Source organism: Coregonus lavaretus (genome assembly GCF_964263955.1).
Source record: "Coregonus lavaretus genome assembly, chromosome: 4".
NCBI classification, from domain to species: Eukaryota; Metazoa; Chordata; class Actinopteri; order Salmoniformes; family Salmonidae; genus Coregonus; species Coregonus lavaretus.
In genome coordinates this window covers 44861808-44882899 of record NC_139991.1, presented here as the reverse complement: position 1 = coordinate 44882899, position 21092 = coordinate 44861808, and the positions used below count along the sequence as shown (strand labels likewise).

The 21092-nt window shown below is 44.0% G+C and overlaps 1 protein-coding gene across 1 annotated transcript; it reads right to left on the bottom strand.

Moving 5' to 3' along the window:
* Positions 1 to 15121: 15121 nt before the first annotated feature.
* On the bottom strand, positions 15122 to 17424 carry LOC311128113 (apelin receptor B-like). Its single transcript, XM_084160085.1, has one exon. It carries the CDS (start codon positions 17246 to 17248, stop codon positions 16133 to 16135), a length of 1116 nt encoding a protein of 371 aa, XP_084016211.1. The 5' UTR covers positions 17249 to 17424; the 3' UTR covers positions 15122 to 16132.
* Between the last annotated feature and the right edge of the window lie 3668 nt (positions 17425 to 21092).

Below are 21092 nucleotides of genomic sequence, written 5' to 3'. Positions count from 1 at the left end.
AGTTTGTTTTGTTTGTAGTAAAAAGTGTGTACTGTAGCTGTGTCGCAGGATCAACTAGAATTGGATCTACTTATGTCTATTGTTGGACTACTGATCTATGTTGGTCTCCGCTGTTTCTTCATGGCCTTTCCCCGCTGGAGATCTGTTAGCGGATTGGATTGTCTGACTGACTGACTGACTGCAACTTTTTGCAGATGGTATTTCATTTGTTTTGGTGTGATTTAAACCGTGATGATTTATGTGTTCAGTTGTAGTGAAGAGATGTGACACTCTTTATAGTTGTGTGGTAAAAGAGTTGATTGCAATCTGATTGTATTAATGACACCGGGATTACGCATCACTTTATGGAAGGACAATTGCGTGACTGAGGTCACTTGGGTTCACTGAACTCCTTTACCGGGCTGGACTTTTTTAGGCCCGAGGTACAGGACTTTTCTTGAGGAACCAGAGCTCCTTGTTTGTTATATTATTATGTGTGAGATACTTTATTTTAGTAATACAACCAACGCAAAAGAACACAGTTGTTTTGAAGTTATTTCCAATGTTTTATGGGTTTATGAGAAGTGTATTTCCATACTGACTTTTACATGAGTCCTTTGTATTCGTGTAGACTTGACGGACCGGACGGGACTCATTCCCTCACAACAAAAAAGGAGAAATCAATATTTGATTTGGTAGGCACAAACCCCTAAAAACAATAACCTCAAGTCAAAACCGTTACATAAAGGATGGCATCCCAGTTTGGACTTGAATCCACAATCCCTAGCTTTGGAGGCCAGTGCCTTATCAATTAGGCCACTGGGGCCAAGCTGGCACCTCAGAATAGCCAAGACAATCACCATGCATCCTGGTATTCATTTTCATGGTCTGATAACTCTGTCACCCTCTACTTCCTCAATCCCTCCTAGCTCTCTTGTTCATGGTGATTTGAGTAGACTTCATGTGGGGGCGATGCCCATTAAATTGCAATTTCCCACCTTTGGGAAAAAGGATGACAGTCCTGATCCGCTAATGTATCTGGAAAGATGTCGTGACTTTCTTGCCCTCAATCCCCTGGCTGACGAAGAACTCCTTGCCACATTGAGGAATACATTGCATGGGACAGCTCGAGACTGGTGGGATGTGGCACGTCTCACCACTACCTCCTGGGCTGACTCTGAGGCCAGGTTTTCCTCTGCCTTTGTCTGAGGACTACACAGATGAGCTGGCAGACAGTCAGGAATCAAGTGCAAAGAGAGAGAGTATCCGTGACTTTGCATAGGGTTACCACTTCCTGTGCAGACGGTGGAAACCTGGCATTGAGGAGGAAGAGGTCATTAAGTTGATCTTGAAGAACATCAACCTCTACTAGCTAGTCAACTCAGAGAAAGAGTCACCACTTTAGTCGTGGTCAAAACTTTTGAGAATGACACAAATATTAATTTTCACAAAGTCTGCTGCCTCAGTTTTTATGATGGCAATTTGCATATACTCCAGAATGTTATGAAGAGTGATCAGATGTATTGCAATTAATTCCCTCTTTGCCATGAAAATGAACTTAATCCCCAAAAACATTTCCACTGCATTTCAGCCCTGCCACAAAAGGACCAGCTGCCACCATGTCAGTGATTCTCTCGTTAACACAGGTGAGAGTGTTGATGAGGACAAGGCTGGAGATCACTCTGTCATGCTGATTGAGTTAGAATAAGAGACTGGAAGCTTTAAAAGGAGGGTGGTGCTTGAAATCATTGTTCTTCCTCTGTTAACCATGGTTACCTGCAAGGAAACGCATTCCGTCATCATTGCTTTGCACAAAAAGGGCTTCACAGGCAAGGATATTGCTGCTAGTAAGATTGCACCTAAATCAACCATTTATCGGATCATCAAGAACTTCAAGGAGAGAGGTTCAATTGTTGTGAAGAAGGCTTCAGGGCGCCCAAGAAAGTCCAGCAAGCGCCAGGACTGTCTCCTAAAGTTGATTCAGCTGCGGGATCGGGGCACCACCAGTCCAGGAAAAACATCAGGGACAGACTGATATTCTGCAAAATGTACAGGGATTGGACTGCTGAGGACTGGGGTAAAGTAATTTTCTCTGATGAATCACCTTTCCAATTGTTTAGGGCATCCGGAAAAAAGCTTGTCCGGAGAAGACAAGGTGAGCGCTACCATCAGTCCTGTGTCATGCCAACAGTAAAGCATCCTGAGACCATTCATGTGTGGGGTCGCTTCTCAGCCAAGGGAGTGGGCTCACTCACAATTCTGCCTAAGAACACAGCCATGAATAAAGAATGGTACCAACACATCCTCCGAGAGCAACTCCTCCCAACCATCCAAGAACAGTTTGGTGACGAACAATTCCTTTTCCAGCATGATGGAGCACCTTGCCATAAGGCAAAAGTGATAACTAAGTGGCTCGGGGAACAAAACATCGACATTTTGGGTCATGGCCAGGAAACTCCCCAGACCTTAATCCCATTGAGAACTTGTGGTCAATCCTCAAGAGGCGGGTGGACAAGCAAAAACCCACAAATTCTGACAAACTCCAAGCATTGATTATGCAAGAATGGGCTGTCATCAGTCAAGATGTGGCCCAGAAGTTAATTGACAGCATGCCAGGGCGGATTGCAGAGGTCTTGAAAAAGAAGGGTCAACACTGCAAATATTGACATAAACTTAATGTAATTGTCAATAAAAGCCCTTGACACGTATGGAATGCTTGTAATTATACTTCAGTATACCATAGTAACATCTGACAAAAATATCTAAAAACACTGAAGCAGCAAACTTTGTGAAGATCAATACTTGTGTCATTCTCAAAACTTTTGACCATGACTGTAGATGGACTGGTTAGACTGGGACAGCAATTCGAGAAGGACATAGAATGCCAACAGCAATATGAACAGAGAAAGAAACAGACACCCAAACAGTTACCCAAGACAGACCATCAACCACATTCAGAGTCTCCAGCCTAGACCCCTCCAGTGTTCTGTTGGAGATGTAGTAAAAAGAGGGACATTCTTCAGCTACATGTCCAAATCAGTATCAAATAAACCCTTCCAGAAACTACAAACCGTACAACAAATCACAACAGGCCAACACACCTAACTCCCTTCGCAGGAACGACCATCCTACTCTAGGTGCTTTGACCAGAGCTGAAACTCCAAGAGTCACTGCCTACGCCCACCCATCGATATCCCCTTCCTTTCAGTCAATACAGCACCAACTGGTGTTACCCCTGTCCATAGGCCCTTGGACAGGAAGAGCCATCCTGGACACCGGGTCATCCTACACACTGCTCAATGAGAAACTGTGGAAGGAGGTTAAAGGTCCACAATACAACTTTGAAGCCGTGGACAGAAGGTCCTCTATATCTGGCTGATGGTGAGGCTAAACGACCACTTGGAATGAGTGAGGTACAGTTCTGCCTGTGCAACCGCTCCTATATGATTCCTTCTGTTATTCTACCTTCCAAGACCCTAGCTTTTCCTGTCTTGTTGGGAATTGATTTAATGTACTTCAGTGGTGTCCAGATTGATATCGCACACAATTGCTACTGGTTTCCACACAATCAGAGCTAGAAGCATTTCTTCCAAGCAGAAGCTACGAAGTTACATGATTGGGGTCCAAATGTGGCAGTCTTCTCTGCCATTGCTCCAGTACAGCTAACCCTTGATAATCCTTCTGATTATCTCCTTTTACCGGCTGTGAGAAGAGCTCAGCTGGAACAGCCAGAGGAGTTAAGACTATGGGAACAGCTGCAGAATAACTCTGATGTATGTACTTCGAAGCTGGGACGCACCGGGCTCCTGAAGCACAAAATATTCCTTACACAGGAAATGCCGATCAAGCAGAAGCCATATCGTTTGTCCCCAGCGAAGCTAATCCTCCAAAAGGGACTTATTAATGATATGTTGACAGAAGATATAATTGATCATTCCTCCTCTACCTGGGCTGCTCCTGTTGTCCTCATCCCAAAAAAGACCGGTGGTCTTAAATTTTGTGTGGACTATAGGAAGACCAACAACGTCTCCCAAACTGATGCCTATCCTCTTCCCACCATCCAAGAGATCCTGGAGTCATTGTCTGGTGCTGTTGTGTTCACCACCCTCGACCTCAATAGTGGCTATTGGCAGGTTGAGATGGACCAGCCTCAAGGCCCTTCAATGGTTCCTTGGGATGGCAGGATGGTACCATCGGTTTGTGTCGAATTTCTCCCTGGTGGCAGAACCACTCAACGCATTGAAGCGAAAAGGAGGGATATTCCGATGGACGGCAGAGTGCCAGACCTCCTTTGAAACCCTGAAACAACACCTTGTCACACCTCCCATTTTGGGTCATCCCAACTTTGACTGTCCTTTTGTTGTTTACACGGATGCAAGTGATATTGGACTTGGTGCTGTCCTAGTCCAACAGACTGGACTTGGCACTGAAGAAGTGCTAGCATTCGCCAGTTGGACATTGAATGGAGCAGAACGGAACTATTCCACAACCGAGCAAGAGTGCCTTGCCGTTGTCTGGCCTTTGGAAAAGTGGAGGTACTACCTAGAAGGAGGGTACTTCACTGTGGTCACTGACCATTCCTCCCTTGTGTGGATATTCAAGACCAACAAACCAAGCACCAGACTCATCAGATGGGCTCTACGGTTGCAAGAGTTCACCTTTGCTGTAGAATACAGGAAAGTAAAGTACAACACTGTTCCCGATGCCTTATCCAGAGCTCCTGCTGATGGTAACAGTGGCCCTCATTTTACTTGTGCTACTGTCCTGTCTAGCAGTCGAGACTCACCCAAAACTGACTTTCCCATCTCTGTTGAGGCCATATGGAAGGCCCAACAGGATGATCCAGAAGTACAGGCTTTGTACCAGACTATCCTGGAAGATGGAGAAAAGATGGTCAATCCTACCACAAAGCTGACCATCATTGAAGACAAAGTCTACCGAGTTGTACAACTACCTCACAGAACACTCTACCAAATGTACATATCTGAACCTCTACGCCTTCAACTGCTGCAACATTTCCATGAAGACCCGTTAGCTGGTCATTTGGGCAGGTTCAAAACCTACAAGCGGTTTCAAGCATTACTGTACTGGCCACATCTGAGCATGGATGTGAAGTCACACATCCAAAGCTGTCAGGTTTGTCAAATGTACAAACCAGAAGGCAGAAAGACTGCTGGTAATTTGCAGCAAACTGTGGTTACCCGACCTTGGGAAGTGTTAAGAGTGGATTTGATGGGTCCATTTCCTAGAAGCTCGAATCAGAATGTGGTAAAAAAAAAAAAAAAGATTATTCCAAGTGGGTGGAGCTCTTTGCCCTTCGTCAGGCCACAACGAGGACAGTCTCTAACATCCTCACGAAAGAGATCCTGACTCGCTGGGGAGTGCCTGATCACATCCTTTCTGACGAGGTTCCCAATTAATCTCTGGTCTTTTTGAGGAGACCTGCCAAAGATGGAATCTGAGACAGAAGTTGACCACGGCCTATCACCCACAGACCAACCTCACCGAGAGGGTTAATCGAACCTTGAAGACAATGGTTGCTTCCTATGTAGGGACCCAGCACAAACACTGGGACAAGCACCTTCACGAGTTTAAATTTGCCCTGAATTCTGCTGTGCAAGAGTCCACTGGAGTCACCCCTGCAGAGCTGAACCTGAGTCGTCCCCTCTGAGGACCCTTGGATATGGTGCTACAACCCCAGTAGGTTACTTCAGACTCTGCATGCTATGACCAAGTAGTCCATCTTCACGACTTGTGAGCTCTTGTCTCAAAGAACATGATCAAGGCCCGTCTCAAGCAGAAGATAAATTATGATAAGAAGAGATGAAACATGCAGTTCCAGGTTCGTGATCGGGTGTGGCTTCGCTCGCATCCGTACTCATTCTTTATGTAATGGTTTTTACTTGAGGTTATTGTTTTTAGGGGTGCCAGGTAGTTTGTGCCTACCAAAGAAAATGTTGATTTCTCCTTTTTTGTTGTGAGGGAATGAGTCCCGTCCGGTCCGTCAAGTCTACACCAATTCAAAGGACTCATGTAAAAGTCAGTATGGAAATACACTTCTCATAAACCCTTAAAACATTGGAAATAACTTCAAAACAACTGTGTTCTTTTGCGTTGGTTGTATTACCAAAATAAATGATCCCACACATAATAATAGGAGCTCTGGTTCCTCAAGAAAAGTCCTTTACCTCGGGCCTAAAAGAGTCCAGCCCGGTAAAGGAGTTCAGTGAACCCAAGTGACCTCAGTCACGCAATTGTCCTTCCATAAAGTGATGCGTAATCCCGGTCTCATTAATACAATCAGATTGCAATCAACTCTTTTACCACACAACTATAAAGAGTGTCACATCTCTTCACTACAACTGAACACATAAATCATCACGGTTTAAATCACACCAAAACAAATGAAATACCGTCTGCAAAAAGTTGTAGTCAGTCGGTCAGTCAGACAATCCAATCCGCTAACAGATCTCCAGCGGGGAAAGGCCATGAAGAAACAGCGGAGACCAACATAGATCAGTAGTCCAACAATAGACATAAGTAGATCCAATACTGGTTGATCCTGCGACACGGCTACAGTACACACTTTTTACTACAAACAAAACAAACTGGGTCTCAACGAGCTTCCAAGCTGAGGGTAGAACACTTCCTCTCTCGCGCCACTGTCACAAAAAACTCCCCTTTTGCGTAGCTGTGGCTGGCTATTTAATAGGGAATTAAAGGGGAAGCGCCCTATTGGCAGGAGAAGCACTGAGATGGTTCAGACAAATTCAGGGCCGTAACAACGCACAGACACGAAACACTGCAGAGAGGTGTCGTTGGTGGTAGAGTCAGGAACATCATACATGGTTTTAAGTGCTGTCACGATCGTTTATAGACGGGACGGACCAAGGCGCAGCGTGATATGCATACATGTTTATTAACGAATAAACACAACGACAAAACAACAAACGAAACGTGAAGTCCAAGGTAGCACACAAACAACATACCTCACACGGAACAAGATCCCACAACCCACTAGTGCCAATAGGCTGCCTAAGTATGGGCCCCAATCAGAGACAATGAGCAACAGCTGCCTCTGATTGGGAACCACACAGGCCAACATAGATCTATACATACTAGATCCAAACCTAGAAAATAACACATAGGAACATACACAACAAGGAAAATCACACCCTGACTCAACAAATAAGAGTCCTCAGAGTCAGGGCGTGACAAGTGCCCATCTCCTTTAGTGTTCCTTACATTTCAAACGGGATTTCAGGGTTTGCTTTTGATTACATGCATGGCATCTTACTAGGTATATGTCATCAAATGACTACAGTGTGGTTTGAGTCCAAATATCACCCTGAGTCCTGGTACATTCGAAGAGAAATAGAGCGCATAAACAAAAGATTGCTTGCCATAAAACCACCTGTAAATGTGACATTGATATGGCTGAGATGTTCCTTTGAGAATTTGTTATTAGGTTTGAACAATTGTATGGGAAATGTCAAGTTAGTGACAATGTCCACATACTTTTGCATGCACCTACATCTGTCCGAAACTGGGGACCTTTGTGGGCTCAAAGTGCATTCATCTTTGAAAGTAGTAATGGGAGACTTGGTAAATTCTTCCATGGCACTCAAGATGTACCAGGACAAATAGTGGAAATATTCACTCTCTACCAGCACATCCCGAGACTACTCACTATTACATTCACCACAGAATCAAACCAAGCTAGCAAAAGGTTTGTTGAAGAAATATTAAGGGGCTACAAATTCGCCAACAAATGTGAAAATTGTGTTTTTACTAGGGTATCCTGTTGCACAGAACCCTACATCAAGGGAGGCTTTTCTCCTTGAAGAATCAGACGTTACTTACAAATAAACATGTACATTTCACCATAGAGTGATCGTTAATGGGAATGCATTCATTCCAAAACAGCAAGTACTTTACCGAAATGAGTAAACCATGTAGTGGTCACTCAACATTGGTCAGTGGGGATGGTCAGGTCTTTTATTGACGTAGGCAGTGAAGTGGGCTACGCAGTGATGACAACAAGCTGCACAATAAGAGACTGAGAGACAGGAGGCACCGCCTCTGGGATTCTTAAAGAGATTGGCATTTCAAATGAGGTTCAATTAATCAAGTGCACAGACATCTGTACCACCTGTGTTTACCTGAAAGACATCCAAGGTGTACAAGGGAACTACCGGTACATCTGTTTACAACCCAACAAGTGGGAAGTAGACTGAGAAAGGATTGAACCGCTCAACACATTTTTTGGTGGGTATTTGTTATGAAAAATGAACAAGGGAACTACACCTGTTTACAACCAACAAGTGGGAGGTAGACTGTGAATGGGTGGAAGCGCTTAACTTAACTATTTATTTATTTGTTATAAAAAATGTGTACAACTTTTTTACATTGTATTTGTATATTCAGAGTATGTATGAATAAATATGTTTCTTAAACTGGCAGCATGATATATAAATGCATTATTACATTGACATTATTACATTGACTGAACTGTGGATCTACTGAAACCATTATCAATTGTGTTGGTATCTATCAAATAAAAGTAGCATACACTATATTTATTGCATGTGGACATTGTCATTTATTGAATTTCTCACATCCACTGAGTTGAAATTTTGTCTGACATTGCACTATATTTCAAAAGTATATTTTCTATGTTGTCACAATATATCTCAAATCCTGTAGTTAACTTGAAATTGCCATATCCTGCAGGAATATCAAAAGTTGGTCATCCAAGAATTGCAATATCCTGCAGAAATATCAAAATCCTGCAGGTTTTGTTCCTGCAGGATACCTGCAAAAATGTACTTGGTTGTGCAGGATTTTCAAACTTTCTCCAGGATAAGTTATGCTCCTACTGGAATCCTGCAGGAACATCAGGGGTTTTTCCTTCAGGATTTTGACAATCCTACAGTATTCCTGCAGGACACCTGCCCGTACATCTTTATATTCAAATGTTTTTGTCTGATCATCGCTTCTCATCTTTAGTTCCTCCTTTCCTCTCCTTTGGGGTAGATGCTCTGCCATGAAGCTGTTCTGGAGGTCCTTATTCAGCTTACCACCTGTCAGGAAGAGGAGACTGTGTAGGCTATGAGAGAGCATCTGTGTGAGTGTGTGTGTGTGTGTGTTGTATGTGTGTTGTTTGTGTGGTGTGTGTGCGTAGGTCGGTTGGTCGGTTGGTGGGAGGCAGCTGGTTGTTGTAGCAGGCACCAACACCAATGGCGCTTGCAATAACAGAACCCAAATGCTGAAATGTGGAACAGCAGACTTAATTAACAGCAGACTTAATTGTTTTTTACAAGAGTGTGTGTGTGTGTGTGTGTGTGTGTGTGTGTGCGTGCGTGCGTGCATGCATGCATTTGATCGTGTGTGTGTGTGAGGGAATTTTTATATACACTGATTCTGTAACCAATTTTTATGCAATTTGTATTAATCATACTGAAAATGTCTATAAATAGAAAATAACGCATCTTTGTATTACAAACTTACCCTGTGTTCAAATAAGGATGGAATTAGCAGACGCAACTCTTGACCTAAACACATTTGTACCTGTCTCCAGGTCTGTCTGTCTGTCTGTCTGTCTGTCTGTCTGTCTGTCTGTCTGTCTGTCTGTCTGTCTGTGTAGCTAATGTTATGCTCAGACTGCTTGAATGAGTACAGCTGAACTGGCTCTGTGCTGGGGCTGATGACAGAGGCTTCATTTAGCCCTTGGGTGGGCCTGAGGGAGGGAGATGGCTTCTGTGCAGAGAGAGGGCTCCCTCACAATGGGGATAGAGAAGGATATGAAGGGGTGCTTTGTGCCCTAGAGAGGAGTATCCGTTCGGGATAACTCAGTTCCTCACACCCGTAGATCCGGAGTGGTCCCTCAGTCAGAACCCCTTCTTCCCCCGTGGCTGTCGGAAACGACGTGACTCCCTTAACGATACCCGTCTTGTGTGAAAGGGCTCCACTATGTCACCTCACGTGTTTGGGTCACATGCTCACCTCTGGTGTTTGGGTCACATGCTCACGTCTCTGTGGAGACTGGGCTGAAAAGCAATAGATAGGCAGGGTGAGGGTGCATTCTTTGGTTTCTCACAGACAATCGATTTCAGCAGGGTGAGGCGGATCACCCCTCCCCATCACCCCCATCCTACTATTCCATTGCCTCAGAGTTGGGTCATGTGGCAGGTTTGATCATATCACAGTGTAGCTGCTCCTGCTAACACCCTGAACTCCTATAGGGTCAGGTGGGACGTGTGTCTCTCGCGCCAGGGGGATGAAGCGGCGCGATGCTGCTGAAAGACAGGATATCCCTGGACAGGAACCCCTACCTTGCCGCTTGTCTTTCCTGCCTGGCCTGCTGACTCTATCCTGTCCACTGAGGTCCATCACCCTCCAGATAGGAAGGAGGGTAAGACAGGCAGCAGGAAGGCAGGGGTCCTCCAAGACGCTCCAGGGGTCATCTCCCCATCCCGCCACAGCACAGCCAGGCCTGGTCCCAGGTCCGGTTTGTGGCCTTGGCTACCTTCTCCCCATTGTTCAGATGGAGGAGAAACGTGCACACACTTCCTCTGGATCTATTTTTGCTTTTGCCTGGCCTGGTTTCTTCTGCTCTGATTTATGACAGCTGGAGATGTGTGTATGACAAGAGGCCTGACTATATGCCTGTTTTAATAGCGTTACCCCATTGTGATTTTGACTGGGGTCACTCATAACAGGTAGAGGAGTTGTGGAGGTCTGTTGGGAGGGAGAGCTGTTTGGCTGAAACGGCTCATCTCCTCCTAACCTAGGGTTTGGAGAGGGCTGTTTCAATTTCACCATTCTTACCAATAAGGATGTCAAGGCGGTTTCCATACCTAGCATGCAAACCACAGCCTTATCTGCAACTACTGTGAAACACACTCCTGCTAACAAACAACACATCAATGTAAACAAAGGATGTAACTCTTATTTGACCCACAATGGGCTGGGGTTGGTAAATATTCATTGAGTTTGCCTGGGTGTGGTAACACCTCCCATACAGTCTGTCAGGGGCGTTTCCACATGTCCACTGAAGATAGCCATTAGGGCAATGGATATAATAACTAGCACACAACAACTCAACTTCTCTCCCCTTGTCTAATGACATTCTGTGGTATAATCAATAACTCACCTATTTTATAAAGGTGAAATGATGTCTAGGCTGTTTGACATGTTTCTATGTTGTTTTACTAAGTGTGAGGTTGTCTTTGCATAATGTGTATTGCACTGGAAATGCCTGAAAGGACTTGATATTGATAAAGCAGAGTGTCATATATTCTACTGCTGGTGTTGAATTTACGACTCAAATATCTATTATAAATGTTTCTTAGAGCTTGGTGAGAGTGTGGTTGTCCCATGGTTATTTTGCAAACAACCTTCCCAGAACTTTGTTTGGCTTTGGAATATTCTCAGCACATTTAAAGGAAAGCTCCACTCAAAAACTATCTTTTGGTATTTCTTTCATTAGTCCAATGTTGATATAGTGCCAAAATGTTTTGCATGTCAGCAGTCAAGTTTCCAAGATATATAACTTTAAAACTATAACACTGCATTGCAGTGCTAGCTGTGCCACTAGAGATCCTGGTTCGAATCCAGGCTCTGTCGTAGCCGGCCGCGACCGGGAGACCCATGGGGCGGCGCACAATTGGCCCAGCGTCGTCCAGGGTAGGGGAGGGAATGGCCGGCAGGGATGTAGCTCAGTTGGTAGAGCATGGCGTTTGCAACGCCAGGGTTGTGGGTTCGATTCCCATGGGGGGCCAGTATGAAAAAAAACATTTTGGGAGTACATCAACAATAGACTAATGAAACAAATACCAAAATATAGTTTGGGGGCGGAATTTTCCTTTAAGGAACATCCCAGCTTTTTTTTTTTTTTTTAAGGTATAATCTTTGTTAATGAGTTCGTAAATTCACTCTGGCTATCTACTCAGATTTCAGAGCACTCTCGTCTGAGTGTGCCTGACCGCAGAATAACTGAGGAATTTACGAACGCGCAACATCAGTTGAATATGACCGGTGTCAGTAAACTTTGGCAACAAAACCTAATGAATTCACTCTCAGAATGCTCGGATAAACCCTGATCCTCAGCCAGAGAATCCAGTGTGTGCGCTGAACGTTCTGAGTGTGAAACGCTCTGAATTTATGAATGGACAATCTGACAACTCTCTAAATTTACAATGCCCAGAGTGCTCTGAGCGCACTCTGAGTGCACTCTGAGGGCACTCCAGAGTGAATTTACGAACACACTCGATATCATAAATAGGACTGGTGGAGTTATGTCACACATGCAGCTAACAAAAATATATGGAAATATCTGCTCTATCCAAAATTACAACCAACTGACTGCAGCATTACTGCAAAAATGGAGGAGGAAAGTGGAAGGGGGAGAAGCTAAGGAACTTGTCTGTTGGCCCTGCATTAAAGACCAACATTGGTTAAAAGAAAATTGATAAATAAAAATGTATACCAGTTCCATTTAAGGACCAAAATAGTTGGGAAGAGATTTTCGATGTGCCGATTCCATGGTACAGGGTTTATGAACTGATATACAAAACAACACCGGATTCAAAATTGAGAGTTTTTCCATTTAAGTTATTATACAAAATTCTTGCAACCAATATAATATTATGTACAGTATATAGGGGATACAACAATCCCAGCTCTGCAGTTTATTTTGCAAAGAGACAGAATCATTAGATCACTTGTTTTGGTACTGTCCATATGTAGCTTGTTTTTGGTCACAGGTTCAGGAATGGCTGAAAAATCACATTTACCTAAAATTAACTCTGTAAATAGCACTGCTGGGTGACTAGAAAAGCATTAGTCATTCGATCAATAATATAATAATACTCTTAGTAAAAATGTTCATCTTTAATTTAAAATCTGTAGAAACTATGAGAATACAAAGGTTCAGAACTTTTGTGAAACATCACAGCACAGTTGAAAAATATATTGCAAGTAGAAATGAAAACTGGATGGTTTTCAGAGATAGATGGGAGGGGTTGAGGGTAGCTGAAGGGTAGGAATAATTATTATTACTTTTAAATAAATAATAACTAGTTTAAAATATACAGTGTCTGTGAAATGTGTTTAGTATGTATAAGCAAATAAAAATACAAAAGAAATCCTGGAAAACTTTCAGGGAACCATAGTAAAATGTTTTCAGAACCTCCCTACAACCTAATAATAATGTTCACAGAACAGCCAAAATGGTAGAGCATGGTGTTTGCAACGCTGAGGTTGTGGGTTCAATTCCCATGGGGGACTAGTATGAAAATGTATGCACTCACTACTGTAAGGCGCTCTGGATAAGAGCGTCTGCTAAATGACAAAAATTTGAACGTAAAGAGCCTATGAGACTAACATTTGAGCTAATGGCCCTTTGAAAAAAACTCTGTTCAGTCGTCTTGTCACCTTGTTTGTCATCCCATGTGAAGTCTATTAAGGGAATCAAATTAGAAGATCTTGAATGGGAAATCCCCATGGTAAGACTGCTGTCAAAGATATAGGCCCACTTGAAACCCACACCCTATTATTATATAGGAATGTTGATTTGAAATGTTTTGTGTAATCTATTTTGAAAAGCACTCTGCGGCATACCATCCATGCTATCTCAAACAAACGTGTAACCCAGTGGGGTGCAGGGACCAGAGGGGCAAATGTCTCTCATGTTACTATGGCTAAACGCCCTCTTTAGCTCAAAGAGAAACTATGTTGCCCAGCATATGCAAGGTTCAGGCCGTGAAATCTGTATAATATGATCAAATTACCTCCATAAAACTTGAAAACCTCAGAGCATAATCTATTCAGATTGTCTTTCACACTTTTCTGTGACCCTGCACAGTGGCGTCGGCAGATGGGGGATAGAGTCATGTTTTTACACAGTGAGCGATGCCTGGTGTGTCTGATGTGGACCCAGTCAAGACAGCTGCTGATGAGGAAGACATGGGGACTTGTGTGAAATCTCCTGTCTGATAAATTAACTAACCATTCAATATCCTCCTTCTCTAGACGAAAGTCTTTATCAGACATGAGATTAGTTCGTAGTGTAGTAGTGCTTTCAATCTGTCTGTGGGCCTTTGTTCTGTGTGGTGAGTTTAACATGCATGAGGCTCTGGAGCTGAGAAGAGGCAGAATAAACATGTTTGCATTATTGGGCTTCTCAAACACGCATAGAATTCCATGACGAGGTATTCCAACATGGTGGTATAATGATAGAGAGTACGTTTGGTTTGTAGATTAGAGACGGGGATGCGGTTTTCTAATTGGGAAGAGTTTGACTGGTGTCTGTACATTTGAGACAATGAGAAATAAACAACTTATAACAGGTCTCCAGGGCCACACTTTAACTGTTGAATCAGGTTCAGGTTCCTCCAAGCCCAATTTATCCTGTCAACAAAGGCAAATATTGTTTCACAGGAGGAGTGTGGTGTCTGTAAGTGACCCAGGATTAGTAGCCCACTCCTCCTATCCCCCTGCTGTTACTGATTATGTCCAGAACAAAGCTCATTACAGCCAAATCAGTTAATCATGGGGATGGTCTCTTACAGGTCAATGACCTGCTGTATGCACAGTGCTTGTTGGCAAATGACTCATACAATAGTTACATTATCTTTATTGGCTTAAACTGGTCTCAGTGCAAAGCATCCCAACAATGGAACAGTGAGTTGATAATGGTACACTACAATATTGTGCCATTACAAATGGGGAGTGAATCTTAGATATTTGCTTTAAAAGAAGCTACTCAAGCTTACATGTTGCTTGAGGGAGTGAGGGAGAGATGTGGTAGCATGATTACACTGGTTTACATAATCAACACATAAGTTCTCTGAGAAAGAATACATTGTCCTCCATAATTTAATTAGCTAATTTTCAACACATTTCTGTTAATCGTCTGAGGGGGACACTGTCGTAAAGGAGCAAAGAATCAAACATTGGAGGGGAAATAGAACTCATATGTATTTCCCGTAGACATAGCTTTGATTCTGTTCTAACTGCACACAGTGGGAATGAGACTGCCATCCTTCAACCCTGTGTGCTAACAGGAAAAAGCACATTCTACTGAATAGTGTTTGCATGACATCGTAACAAGCAACACAGTGACACGAGAGGATTTTAGTTCAAAAGATTACTTTTTATTTCAAATCATCACATAAAAGCATTATACAGCATGTATTGACATCTTTGTCAAATAAAGACAAGTTAATTCATGCCTTCCCCAATCCTAATTCAATAAACTCACACACACACACACACACACACGCTCATACCTTCACACACACACACACACACACACACACACTAGAATTTAATCTGTCAGAGCAGCCAGCTATTAGTTGGCCCTCCTCCCTCGACAACATTTGTCAGCTGCCACCTGTCCGTCTGGGACCACCCCCTCCCTCCGTGCCCTTATCTCCCCTTACATTTACATTTTACATTTTAGTCATTTAGCAGACACCCCTTACAACCCTTTAATCAAGCTGCAACACCTTTCCTGTACATACACACACACTGACGTCCTGACTGGTGCAGAGAAAGAGGTCTCCCCTCTTTCCAATGAGCAAGTGCTTAAAAAAAACAAGAACAGCATGGTACAAATGCATGTATAATACACTCCTCCAGTGTTAAAAGCCAGAGCCATGGTACAACCAACCTAAGAGCTTGCCTTAAGTCCAGAAAGGACACCAGGAGAACAATATGAGCTGCTTTGTCCCTTTGAAATACATTCAACTCTGTCCAAAATGCTGGGGTCTGGTTTGCATCACCCTGGCATGGAGCTTGGCCCCCTGTATCAAGCAGTTCAAGGGGTTTGTACAAACTTCCTAATCACTGAGAGTGAGCTCGGAGGATGTCAGTGGTCATGATTACAGCCAGAAGACTGACTATCAGTTTCCTCAGTCACACAGTCAGGAGGACACGTGCATTTGCACTCAGTCTGCAGTCCACATGTATGTGGCTGGATAGGTAATGATATCACTTTGCTGGATAGTTAATGATATCATGCACCTCTGAAGTCTTAGATTTACCTGCAGTGTTCAGGTGACGATGGAGGCAGGACAGGAAAAGGCAGCTGGAGACCTATTCTCTCTGGCTGGCATCCCTCTCCCATGCCCTGACCCCAGCATAAACGTCACACCTTAGTGGCCAGCGACTGGGCCTCTGTCTTCTGGGAGGACAGGGAGCAAGCGGGGCTGGTGTGCAAGGCCTTCTTCAGGTTGAGCAGACAGAGGCACTGGGAACGGAAGCGCAGGTCGAAGAAGGCGTAGAGGAAGGGATTGAGGCAGCTGTTGACGTAGGCCAGGCAGGTAGCATAAGGGTGGGCCAGCAGGAGGAAACGGAGGAAGGCGCAGGTGTTTGGAGCCAGGTTCAGGTAGGAGAGGGCATCAGCGCTCTTCAGCACGTGGAAGGGCATCCAGCAGGCAGCAAACACAACCACCAGGGTGGTGATGATCTTCAGCAGACGCCGCTTCCGCTGGTCCTCCTTACGCAGGCTGTTGAAGTGGCGTGTCACGGTGCAGCCGATGAAGCAGTAGCACACCATCATGGCCAGGAAGGGCAGGAGGAAGCCCAGGGCAGAGGAGGAGATGCTGAGCCCTGCAATCCACATGGACTCCTTCTGCTTCAATACATTTGATCGATTGATTGTTTGATTACCCCCACCCAACACCAGGCTGAAGTCCATGCCACAGGAGATGCGGTTGCTGTTCTCATCGTCCTTGGTGGTGCGGAAGATGAGTGTGGGGGCAGCCAGTAGGCCAGAGAGGAGCCAGATTGCCGTCAGGGAGGCCTGCATGTGGCCACGGGTACGCAGCTGGGTGCTGGACAGAGAGTGCACGATGGCCAGGTAGCGGTCAAAGCTCATGGCGGTGAGGCAGAAGACGCTGGCGTACATGTTGAGCAGCACCACGTAGCTGCTGATCTTGCAGAGGGCCACACCGAAGGGCCAGTGGTAGCCCAGTGCAGTGTACACTGCCCAGAGGGGCAGAGTCAGCACGAAGGTCAGGTCAGCCATGGCCAGGTTGCCTATGTAGATGTCTGCTGTCCGGCGCTTGGCCTGAGCCCTCCACACAGTGAAGATGACCACGCCGTTGCCAGAGAGACCTAGGATGAAGATGAGCATGTAGAGGACTGGGATGACTTTGTAGGACGGCTCCCACTCAGAGTAGTCACACATGGTGCTGTTCTCCTGTTCTTCATAATCATAGTCATAGTAGTCAGAGCTGTCAGCGGTTGTCCACATCTCCATTCTTCTTAGAGTATCCTTTACTTCTTTAAAAATGTTGATTATTTTATCAGGTAAAATAATGTTGATCTAATGGATCAATAAAGTGTATAAAGCAATTAGAAACTTGGTCCAAATCCGTGTGCAAGAAGTTCAGAAAAAGCACAAGAGTTTTTTAAGTAGTTCCTGAGCAGTCGAGGGTGATTTCAGGTCTGGTGTCACAGCGCAGGGCAGGCTGCCTTTTTAAATCCCGGCAGTTCTGCACACAACCCTCTGTCTCCTCCTCCCAGGCCGAGCCCAGCACACCGCACCCCCCTTTCCCAAACGCTCTCTCTCTTTCACCACCACCCACGCCTCCCGCGACTCCCTAACATGCGAGTGTGAAGAGAACTCTCCAATAAACGGTAAGCAGGCCTCAATTTAAAAGCGAAAACATAATGAAAATACAAAATAGGGCATTGAAAGAACATTATTACAACTCTCATGACGCACACTTTTAATACATGTTAAAGACTGAAGCCGAATTGTGGGACCTGCTCTACATTTTACAGCCTTCAGAAGTCATAAAATGTTGAATTGAATTGATATTGAATTGATTTGAACAATATTCGTTTTCCTGCCTGTCTAGGCAAGCCAGGGCAAGCCAGGGCAAGCCAGGGCAAGCCACTAGTCTAAAAGTAGACAATTACAATAATAAAGTAGCAGCTTTTAAGGGGAAACCACTGCCAATCTGGCAATTGTACACTAGAGCACCCAAATTAGAATAACACATTTCCAAGTCAATGATTGCACAATTGCATAGGACTGCTTGTTCAAACATGTTGCTTGTGTCATGTGCAATGTATCAAATAAAATATTATGTTTAGGATGAGTATAATATAGTAATATCTAACATAATTAATTTTGATAAATTATCAATTACCATGGTCTAGCAAATTAACACTGATAGAGAATATTTGCTCATAAAATATTATATTATAAATATCCTATTCTCTTTATAATGGGAATGTGTTGTGCTGCATGAAATAGGACAGAAAAGGTTCTTGGCCTATATTTTACATAAATACTATGTACATGTTTAGCTAACTGTTTTCTTGTCTGGCCATTAGATGTCCCAGGGTGGGGTCTACCCTATCAGGGTGGGGTCTGCCCTATGTTACTCATTTAAGAACAAGAAAATGTAATTTATTATCATTTACCTAAAAAAACAACCCAAGAAGCACCATAATATTTGGATATAGGCAGCCAAGAAGACTTGGCCTGCCGGAGTTCATCAGCTCAGACATTCAGTATTCCCACATCCAGGACACTGTTATTGTTGACAATCACTGCCTGTTATTTATTTTGTAAATATTTTCTTAACTCTATTTCTGGAACTGCATTGTTAGTTAAGGGCTTGTAAGTAAGTGTTTCACGGTAAGGTCTACACCTGTTGTATTCGGCGCATGTGACAAATGAAATTTGATTTTATTTGATTTTATATTAGAATTGTATCACTGCAGACTTGGTCATCATTTTTATTTTTATTTTTTATTTCACCTTTATTTAACCAGGTAAGCCAGTTGAGGACAAGTTCTCATTTACAACTGCGACCTGGCCAAGATAAAACAAAGCAAAACGTTTTTCTCCCTGACTAAGCTGGTGCTTAAGGGACAGTTAGACATGCTCAGTATCCTGTGGATCAGTGTGTGACATGAGATGAGACAAGACAGAGGTAGAGAGTTGAGACCAGGTATATGTAGGCCTAATATTATATAATCTCTGAACATTTTAATTCAGGTGCTCAGTAGTTTGTCTCATATCCACTCAGAAATATGATTCTGTCCAAATGGTTTAGTTGGTGAGAATCATCAGTTGACTGATGTAAAGTGAATCTGATCTAGTCCCTGTGTATCCATGCTGAAGGAGCCCAGGTGGGAGGGCTCATTCTCCACCCTCCTCTGTCTCTCAGCAGTGTAGCAGCAGTGGCGCCAGGGCACTGACCTTCTTAGACACAACTATCACTCAACAATCTGCTCAGCCGGTCCCCTCCTCCTCCTTCCCCCTACCCTTCTCCACCCATCTCTCTCTTCCTCTGATGATGAGCCAGAACCAGGCTGTGTGGAAGTCTCAGCAGCACTAGTCTTCAAACGTCACTTACCCTATATTGAGCAGTTTGTTTTTGCTACTTGTTTTGGTAGTTTGTGTGGTGATTAAACTGATTTAATTGTGTTTCTCCCTCTGCTCTGTCTCCCACCCCGTCTCTCTCCTCTGAGCTGTCTCCTGAGCTCTTTTGCAGGACATTTGGCAGCTCGGAGCAGGAAAGGAGCAGAGTGAGTTGACTCAATGCGAGCTTCCCCTGTTCTAATGGGAATCTATGAATATGTGAGATTGTGTTTTGTGCAGCATTGTAGGGCCGTTGGAAGTATATGCTGGTCAAGGGCGTGAAATCTAAAGTTAAATAAAATATTACACCTAATCCCATTCACACCCACAAACTCACCCACCATCCAGCACCAAAGAAGTGATCAACCCTTTAACGAGCAGATAGGCTAATTTAACAGGGATCAGAGATAAGAAACAGATGGCTAATGCTGATGATTAACATCAATGACAACTTCCAAAGTTCCTATGTTCCATTACAATGTTGTTGCCCAGTGTGTTGACCCATGTTGCCCTGAAAGATTCATTGAAGTCCAAAGGAATTTCAATTTTTCATTTTGTGTGAGCATAGTTCTGTTTCTCCAACATTCCATTGGTGTTTTATCCCTAAATTGCACAAATGCAAGAATGTACGAAAACACACACACATACACGCTACACATACAGACAGAGGGTCTACATCTGTCTGCATGGCTGCTGAGAGCCGCTTTGATCCTCCATCGTCACATGACCTGTGTTAAAGTGTGTTTATGAGCCAGGTTTCTGTTGTGTCTTTTGCACCAAATGAGCAGGAGGTGATACGGCCGGTGTGATGTGTGTGAGAGAGAGCGGGGGAAACAGTCAGCCAGTTGTTTGATGTGTGTGTGTTAAACTGTCAGAGACCCCATGCATTGGTCCACTGTAACTTACTGTGACAGCTGGCTCTGCAGGGATTGATTTGCGAGCTGACCAACACTCAGCCAGTGACATTACATATCTGTTTTATAACTTTATATTGAGAGTGTACAAACACATTACACACAATGAGGAAAATAATATTGAAGTCACACTAGTGAGGTACCATCAATGTCAAAATAAGATAGATATGGTGTATGGACAGTCTCCAAAACAAGCTACCCTTCCCAGTTGGAGAATGCGAACATTTGGGCAACTTTATGGTCCATCCCACTGTCCTCTCCACCTCCCTTCAACCAGGGGGTTGAGATGATTGACACCAGCCTGCTAAGCACTGGAGCCACCAAGATGGACAAGGTTACACCTCCTACAGCCCAGCCCCCAGTCCTCTCCCCTTACAACCCTACTCACTCACATGGACCACTGCTGGGGAGAGGAAGACCACATGATGGGCAGTGTGACCATCTGTCTGGACATGTAAACAATCCTACAGCATGTGATTGATTGGACATGTCTCTGCTTCTGTGAGAAGATTTCATCATACTGTGGATGTGGTCTACCACACAAACCACAACAAAACACAAACCCATAGGAATGCTCAAAAGATAAATGAGTGATGTTAGATGATAGATAAGATATGATAGATTATGAATCGTCCAGGCAGTGTAATGTCATGTCATGCCCGTCATGTCTGTAAGGAACATGGGCTACCATGGAGAAACACTTGGACAAACTGTTCAGAACCTGTACGTCTTGTGTCACTTATTAGGAAAGAACCCACAAGATAGTAGTCAGAGAGAGGGGATCCAATGAATGCCAAAGAGCATAGTTA